Below are 9,210 nucleotides of genomic sequence, written 5' to 3' on the forward strand. Positions count from 1 at the left end.
AGTGTAACCCTCTGCACCTCACCTCAGGAGTCTCCTTTTCCACTTTAGTAGCCCCAGAAGCCTAGGGCACTGCTGGAGTTCCATAGATGGTGTTCGATAAATGTGGAACATTTAGGAGGGTGGGTGATCACTCTCCTCTGAGGGGTAAAGGAGCGAGCTTTGCAAAGGGGTCTCCCGACCCAGGGAAGCACTGCCCAAGTCTGTTCTTTTTGCTTCTCAGCAACACCCCCTCTAAGCCCCTGAAACCCCTTCTCCGATGTCAAGCATTTCCTAGCTCATTCTCTTCCAACCTAAGCAGTCTCCCCAGACCCCTTTTCTCCAGTGTCACACCTCAGCCCTTCTCCCCCCAGGGCTAGCCTGGGGTTACAGACCCCAGGCCCGGCCAGCGGCCCGAGGACCAGCATTATTTATCTGGCCTCTCCACCCTCCCTCGGGGTTGCCCTCTTTGCACCCGGCGCCTGGAGCGAGCGCCTCCCGCAGCCCCGCCGCCGCCGCCCGCAGGTCCCGCTCGGGCGCTGCCCCCGCGCCCCCGGCCGCCCCTCGCCGGGGCGGGGCGCGCGGAGGCGGGGGGCGCGCGGCGGCCGAGGCGGCGGCGGCGGAGGCAGGCGGGCCAGGCGCGCGTCCGCGGCGCCGTGACTCGGCGGCTCCGCAGCGGCTGCAGCGGGAGGACCCGGCCGGAGCCGCCGCCGCCGCCGCCGCCGCCATCGCAGCCGGGCGGCCGGGCCCCCGCCGCCGGGATGCCGAGGAGCCGGGGCGGCCGCGCTGCGCCGGGCCAGGCCGCGCGCTGGAGCGGCTGGCGGGCCCCGGGGCGGCTGCTGCCGCTGCTGCCCGCGCTCTGCTGCCTCGCGGCGGCGGCGGGGGCCGGGAAGCCGGCCGGGGCGGACGCGCCCTTCGCCGGGCAGGTGGGCAAGCGCGCGGGGTCGGGGCCGGGGCTGGGGCCGGGCAGGGGGCGGCACCGAGCGGGCCTCGTTCGGGGGGCCTGGCGCCGGGTCAACGCGAGGGCCGGGCGGGGCCCGCGGGCCGGGCTCCGTTCAGCACCGCGGACAGAGGCGGCGGGCGGGGGCGGAGCGGAGGGTCCGGGTGGCCGCGGTGACAGCGGGGCGTGTGGCCTGCAAGGCTGTGTGTGAGGGAAACCGTACGCCTCGGAGTAAATAGTAAGCGCAGCCAGTGTGTTGTGGGCTGGAGGAGAAGCCGAGGATGTTGGAGCTGGGGAAGGGGGAGGGAGGAGGGCGAGGAAGGACCGGATCGCCGTCGTGGTAGCTGAAGGGCCATCGGGATAGACTAGATCAGCGTGGCCCCACCGGGCAGAGCTGGGGCCGACCGACAGTGGGGGTGGGGGGTTGCAAGAAGGCACATTTCGGCCCAAGGCAGGAAGTTTGTAACAATCGGAGGTGCTCAGCCAGCCCAGGAGGCAGTGAGCTGCTCATCACTGGCATGTGCAAGTCGGAGCTCCAAGAGGGGATTGGATGGATGCATGCATAATGCCTGCATGGATACATGCATAATAACAGTCGTGCACCGTGGGCCAGACTTGGCGCTATGTTTGATAGGAATTAGCTTATTTGCCCCAGCATGTATCCTGGGAGCTTGTTATAGAACCTGTCCCCATTTTACAGATGAAGATAGAGACCCCGAGAGCTTAAGTAATTTGCTCAAGGTCACAGAGCTAGTGAGTTGACGCTAGTCTGTTCATGTTTAAGCCAGGGCATTATGTCGTATGGGGTCAGGGACAGTTGTACTATTTTTGTTGCTGTCTCTCAGTCTAGAAGCCTGCAATTTAAAAAAAAAATAATGTTGAACCAGTGTTAACGTTGCTGGAGGAAATTGGTGATTGCCTGAATTATCCTGAGAGAAGTGTGTTTGTTAAGTAGGCAGGCTCTTTAGAGGAATCTGCCAGAAGAGCAGTTTTTAACTGGGCAAGGGACTCAAGGAATCATAAATTCTCTGAAATTTTCTGCTAATGTGTGTTTATATGTGAAAAATGTATGGTTTTTCTAGAAGGGAAGCTCCTGGTTTCCTCAGCCTCTCCAAAGATGTTATGTTTAAGGAAAATTTAGGATGTGTGAGAGAATCCTTTGCCCAGCTGATAGTCTGCCTCTTAAGGGTTTATAATCATTAGCTTGTTTTCAGTGAAAACTTTCTCTAGTTTGAGGTTTTAGCTCTGTCAACGTGATGAGGTTCATGGCTTTCCACCATAGCAAAAGCAGGATTCTTCTAGACTTCCTTAGCGTGTGCAGGGTGAGGCAGAAGGGTCTGCCCTGGGGTTTAGGACCTGTGGGCTCTCCCCTGACCTTGGTCCTGGGGGCTTTGTGACTTTGATCTCCCACTGTCTCTGAAAATGGAGCGGAATGAGCTTAACTTGGAGGCCCTTTTATGCCCGTGGTATTTTGCACACTAAGAGAATACAGTTTGCTTAGATGTGCCGGGATTTGAAGGGAAGCTTCTCTCTGCACAGCTCTTCTCCTTACCAGCCTCACAGGCGTTGATTATTCCACTCTCCCTCCCTTCTCCATTCCCAGCCTAAGTCTTCTCATCAGGAAGGACCACGTCCCGGAATAGTCACATCCATCCTGGGTTATTTTTGTTGTTCTCTGTGGATATCTGGAGGAGTTCATTTTCAACCTGACCACTGTCTCCAGATGTGGAAGTTCTTTCGTAGAGGAAAGATACCTTCTTTTATTTTCGGGTCCTGTCCTTCCTTAGATCTTCTCATCAAAGCATGTTTGGCCCGAGCCTTTGGGAAACAATCCACAGAGCACCCTGATCCCTTTCACAGGTCAAAACCGATAGCCTGGAACACAACACCTTGTGTGTGGATTACTGTTATCTGACTGCATTGACTTACATTGATGTCCCGCTGACGTCTTTTTGTCCCCCTTCCCTCAGTCCTTCCCCCACTTGGCATGGCATTTCCTTACCTGAAAGGGTTTCATATGAGCTGCAGCCCGGACATTTTCTCTTTGCTCTACTTTTTCTGGATCACTTATAAAAAATTAAGTCAGACTTGTCCCGGCACGGTCTCTTGGGGCCCCCTGGACTCCTTATCCTTTCCGTGCAGAGAAGTGACGACTGGCTGTTCCCATCTGGTCGTTCCTACCCCTAAGTGCATTCTCCGGTCTTGATGGACGCATGACCATCCCAGTCCATTTAAAATATCTAATATGCTATCCAAAACTCTTAGAAATTATCGAAGGAATTTACATCTAATTATCCCTTACTGAACACTAGTGGGCGAGATGACTGGAACCTTATCATTGCTTTTCGGCCCACAGATAATGTTGCTTGCTCCTCTTTCTGGCTTGAGGTCCCTGGAGTCCGACTCCTCCCTACCTCCCCATTAGCAGGCCGTATCTCCCACTGTTCATAGATAATGCATCTCCACTCCAGACAAGCTTGCCTCTCATTTATCCTAAGACTGCTAGGGTTCTCGGCATGGTCCTGTGCTGTTCACTGCTGCACCTCTGCTCGTTCATCAGAAATCTCTCCTTACGGTTGTGGATCACACTTGCCTCTCTCTCTGGGAACCCCTCCCTCCTCCCCGCATCATTTATTCCTCTCAGGGGAACACTGGGAGACAACCTTAGTCATTGTGTCATTTATTTTTTGAAAACACCCATTGTTTAGGAAGGAAAACGTCGTGGATCTCGGGCAAGTTTTTTCCCCACCAAGATCTAATACAATTCCTAGGCGTGATTACTCATCTGTAAGCATCCTGTTCTTTATGTCCAAGGGTTATTCTCATCTGAAATAGGTATGTGCAGGCTTATAGGTTTCAAGATCCTTTCTAAAACCTGTGCAAGCATGAGACCTGAGTCCACTCCCCAGCACCCATGGGAAAAGCCTGAGGTAGCACCTGTTTGTCACCCCTGTGCAGGGTGGGGAAGAAGCAGTGGCCCTGGGGCTTGATGGCTAGCTAGTCTATCCTAATTGTTGAACCTCAAGTCTCACACACATGCACACAAATGTATGTGTGGGCATGCACACTTGCACATACATATTCATAGGCACTCACACAGGTAACATTGCACACACACAAATGCATGTGTGGGGACACACACTCATGCATACTTGAGCACATGAGTACACATACAGGTATCACACACACATACTCACAGGCACACCCATGCACAGATAAAGAACTTCCTAGAAGGGTGCATCGCCCCCCTAGGTGGGCTACCTTTCCCAGACCTGAGCTCACCCTTCCAGTTGTAAGCAGTAGCTTCACAGTTCACTTTTGAGTTCTATCATTCAATGTCATCCAAACAGCAGTGACAGGCAGGGAAGAGGGATTGAGAGGCAGCCATCACCATAGCAATCACCAAGTAAACACACAGCAGCACTTCACAGTTACTTCTTCAGTTGCCTTAAATGAGGTGTCCAAGGGCATAAACCTTGATTGCCAGTGATTCAAACCATAACTTGTCCCTGCCCTCCTGACTTCTAAATTGAAACTGTTTTTCTTTACTCTCTTTGGCTTTTGATTTCCTGTCTCTTGTCTTATATTACCAAGACAAAAAAAATTTTTTTTTGATTCAGTTTGGTTTTTGCCTCTGCTTTCTTGAGTGCTTCTTTTGCATTTTGTGTTTGGGGTGGAGGAGGACTGCTACCAAGTCTCTGGTTGGCTTCTTGCCTCTAGTGTATTTAAAGCATCCCTTTCTCTTAGTACTAGCTAGGGAGAATCCCCATCTAAGTTTTTGCCCTTCCTAGGTATAATCTGATTTTGAGGAAAATCAGAATAGACAAAGCTGAGTCAGCAAGCTGGAGCCACATGAGTACCAGAAGTCCTGCCCAGGAGTCTGCTCTGGAGGGATGAAAACATTCCCTGGTTTGCAGCTGCAGTCAAGGGGGTGAAGAGCTCCAGATGAGGCTGAGGCCAAGACAGACCTATTAAGATGCACTGACAAATTCCCGCATCCCCAGTGCCTTCAGTATCCTTGTAGCCTCCAGTTCATCCCACTCTCACCTGGGGGAAAAGAGCCCATCAGAAGTTCTCCCTGCTGCATGACCTAACCCTGTCCGGACGCCTTCTTGTGTTCCTGTGGATTTTCCTAACAGCCTCTGGTTGTGTACGGAGCTCCGAATGCTCCAGGCACCGCCATGTAATGTGGGATCCCGACCACGCCTCATAAAGGAGTCACGGAAACTGTGCTCACTTTATGGGTGAGTAAACAGGGGCTCAGAGAGACGATGGAGCTTCCTTGTCAGCTCCCGTGGGGACCCACCCACAGCTAAAAAACACTACGGTGGCTCTGGATCTCTGTCCCTGTGCTCAGTGCATTCTCCTCTGCCCAAACTGCCTTGGCTCTACATTACTGAAACCAATGTTTTCCACTTTCGCGAATGTCCCATGCCAGACCTTGAAAGGCGATAGTTTAAAGATGAGCGAACTATATTGCTGAACGTAGATGCTAATTATATCAAAAGACTTGTGTTGGGAATTGCTTGGCCTTGCAGATAATATAGAATCCTGTAAACTCCCAAATGAGGAAACAGGCCGAAATCACCATCCCCTCAGGGTCTGACACCTAACGGGATAAATACTTCTAATCTTCATGTCTGTGTCCAAGTATTCAGAAGTTCTCTTGAAGAATACATGTTGCTTAGTTAGGGTTTCTAGTGCTGTGATGAAACACCATAACCAAAAAGCATTTTGGGAAGGAAATGGTTTATTTGGCTTACACTTCCAGATCACAGTCCATCATTGGAGAAAGTCAAGACAGGAACTCAGACAGGGCTGGAACTGGAGGCAGGAGCTGATGCAGAGTCCGTGGATTGGTGTTTGGCCTACTTTACATAGCTTGCTCAGCCTGCTTTCTTATGGAACCCAGGACTACCAGCCTAGGCCTGGCACTGAGATGAATCTCAGAGGAAATCGGTGGAGAATGGAGGGTCAGCACTCCAGGCAGGGAAAACTGGGACCCACGGCTTCTCCAGAGTCTGCAGCAAGTTTAAGGAATACTGGATAATTGGATCTATCAGAGGCATCGAGTTACTTGATTGTTTCCAGTAAGAACATGTAAGGAGAAGGGCCTGGAAAGGGGAGTTGTGAGCAGACTGTAAGATTGGCTTTGGTCCAGAGCCTAAGGGCCTCGTAGAAGGCACCTGAGCTGAGAAGTAGCCTGTTCAGAGCATTGTGAGGAGGCTGAGGGACCCGGCTGCATGTGCCTCCAAGTTGCTTTGAGTGACCGTTATGGCTGGGGGTGTTTTAAGCTCACTTAAGGTGTGAACTCTTACCCTGCCCCCGCCTTCACAGAGCAGTCTGCTCTTCTCATTTGTTTATTTTGCAGTATCTCCTGCTTGGTGCATGTTAGCACTGTACCCTGAGCTACACTGCAGCTCCTGCACAGAGCTTTGAGAACCAATCATTTGGGTTCTCTGGACTTCAGAATTAATTTCACTCAAGTTCTGATAAGTTTTACAGACATTTGTTTTGAAAAATCAACTTTGATCTATGCTTTAGTAGTGTGTATGACAATATCAAAGTCTATTTAGTGTGTACTAAATACATATGTATGTATATGGTTTAAGTATCTGTGTACCCATAAGTACATAGATAACATTTTACAAAAGGTTATGCATGTAGCTCTAACAAAGAAGAGAAAAACAGACATTGTTACTTAGCTTTTACTAGCAATGAATCCTTTTTAAACTCAATTCTGTTCCACAAACATTTAGGTGTCTCCAAAGCAGGAGTGCCCTTCACCCTTTTCTCTCTCCGCCTGCCTTATAACAGTAACCACTCCCAGCCTTGTAACAGTAACCACGCCCAGCCTTGTATCAGTAACCACGCCCAGCCCTCCCTGGCTGAGCACTTGTTTACTGTCCTCACTTCCTTACACATCTGTCTCACACCAAACTTCCTCCATCTCTTATTTAACTTTAGAAACTTCCCGCTTGACCAGCCGCTTGCCTGCCTCTAATCCTTTATGAAGGAGTCAGAAAGATGTTTTAAACATAAATGTATATAACTCTAGCTGTGTATAGTGCTGCACACCTTTAAACCCCACCACCACTTAGTAGGCAGAGGCAGGTGGGTCTCTGCAAAGCAAGTTCCAGGCTAGCCAGGGTTACATAGTCAGACCCTTTCTCAAAAAAAAAAAAATTATATGAGACCTGTGTATAAAGCCAAATCACATTCCCTAAGTGTTCACAGTTGGTAGAATGCTTGTGCAGTGTGCAGGGGGCCTAGGTTTCATCCCCAGCACTGCACAGGCCAGTTGTGGTGGTACACACCTGTAACCCCAGAACTTGGGGGTGGAGGCAGGAAGACCAAGATGTTCTAGGTCATCTTCATGTGGTTTGAGGCCAGGACCCCCCCCCCCACACACACAACACATACATGCACACATGCACACAAAAGGCTGGCAAGATGGTTCAGTGGGTAAAGGCCTGATGACACACAGTTGGTGGCATGAGTTTGATCCTAATAATTTACATAAAATTAAAGGTCAAAAGAGAGAATACCACAAAGTTTCCATACCAGTGCCATGGTATGTATGCTCATACATACACACACACACACACACACACACAGAGAGAGAGAGACAGAGACACAGAGACACAGAGATGGAAGAAGTAATAATGAATAAATAAAAATTTTAAATAAAAGTTATAAAGTAAAACCAGCACAGCACATTTATAGCCTGTCTCCTGTTTCCTCTGAGCGCACTGTACACACTGCTGTCCCTGGTGACCATTTACCCGTGGGCTCACAGCGTGGTATGAGCGATAGCTATAGAGACAGCAAGCACGTCATGGCCGAGCTGGATGGTGACTGCCTGCTGTTGGTTTTATTATTTTTATGTCTTTCTGAATACTTAAAAACTTTGGTAATAACAAAGATTTTAATGCATTCCAATTAGACCTTCTTGTTCCCACCCTCCTCTTGCTTAAATGGCTTTTAGGACAAAGACTAACCCATTATTACTAAACTACTACTAATTTTTAAAAAGACTTGTTTATGTTTATTTTTTTTATGTATGGGTGTTTTGCCTGCATGAATGTCTTTGTACTTCAGGTATGCAGTGTCCTCAAAATCCAGAAGAGGGAGCTATTTTCCCTAGGGCTGGAATTACAGACCGTTGTGAGCTGTCTTGTGGATGCTGGAAATTGAATCTGGGTCCTCTGAAAGAGTAGCTAATGCTCTTAGTCACTGACCCATCTCTCCAGCCCCAACCGCTACCAAGATTTTATCATGGAAAACTTTCAAACATGCACAAAAGTAGCAAGAACACTACGGTGAGCCGCTTGGACACAGCAGCTACCAGTCAGCCATGTGAGGCCCAAGAGACCTTACATGTAGCTCCAACTCCCACTTTTTCAACCCACTTTCTTCATTGGCTGCTAGACTCCAACCACCTTGGCCCAGTCTGTGCTTCTCTAGACTACAAACGCCTTCCCTTTAAGAAATTAAATGGGATCATCTTTTTTCCTGAAATGTTCACATTTTTAGTTTTCACCTGGCCTCATCCGATCATTCACAGGGCTCAGCTGAGAAGTTACATAGTTGGGGGCGGAGTCTTCCCTGACGTTACAGCCGATATCTCTGACATGCGCACAAAGCATCTTGTCCTGGTCTTTCATGTATCACAATTGCAATGTTTAATTTGCAATTAAACTTCCGCATCTCTCTCCCATACCAGGCTGTGGGCTCACAGCAAGAGTTCAGTGGGGATGGCAGACATTACTGATGCTGTGGGGTGAGACAGACTCTCAGGGGTGAGATGGTAACACTGGCTAAACCAAGGACCTCCTCTAAACCTGGGACCCATGGGGTGGGACGCAGGCACATTTTGAAGAATATCTAATGGTTCAACAGGACAAGGCCAGAGTGCAAATGAATGTGATATTCTATCGTAAAAACGAGGCGTGGTCTGCAGGATGTGTCCAGGCAATATGGTGGCTCAGTAGAGCCAGAGGATGTGGAATTTGGGGAAGGGTGATGAGAAAGGGCTTGAAGCTTGTTGAGATCTGGGCTTAGACTTTCCAACTGGCAAGGAGGAACCAGAAGATGAACTCCACACTCACCACAACCCCCGCCAGCCCCCCTGAACTCAAATAAAAGCAACTTACAAACTAGGTAGAGGTTATTTAGCTCAGCCATTTTCCCATTAAAGAAACAAACAGCCTTAACCATTGGTCTTTGTCTCCTCTCTCCTTGTTGTTAACGCCTCAGTAAGCAGAAGGAACCACGACTGCAATGGAAAGAGT

General features: G+C 49.7%; 1 protein-coding gene across 1 annotated transcript in view; it reads left to right on the top strand.

Moving 5' to 3' along the window:
* The first annotated feature begins 636 nt into the window (after window positions 1-636).
* Window positions 637-9,210, top strand: part of Mmp24 (matrix metallopeptidase 24) — a 44,086-nt gene continuing 35,512 nt past the window's right edge. The window contains exon 1 of the mRNA XM_052184049.1: window positions 637-902. Coding sequence (XP_052040009.1) covers window positions 738-902 — 165 coding nt within the window. The 5' untranslated portion in view covers window positions 637-737. The remainder of the gene's footprint in view (window positions 903-9,210) is intronic.

The sequence above is a fragment of the Apodemus sylvaticus genome, chromosome 5 (assembly GCF_947179515.1).
Source record: "Apodemus sylvaticus chromosome 5, mApoSyl1.1, whole genome shotgun sequence".
Taxonomy (NCBI): Eukaryota; Metazoa; Chordata; class Mammalia; order Rodentia; family Muridae; genus Apodemus; species Apodemus sylvaticus.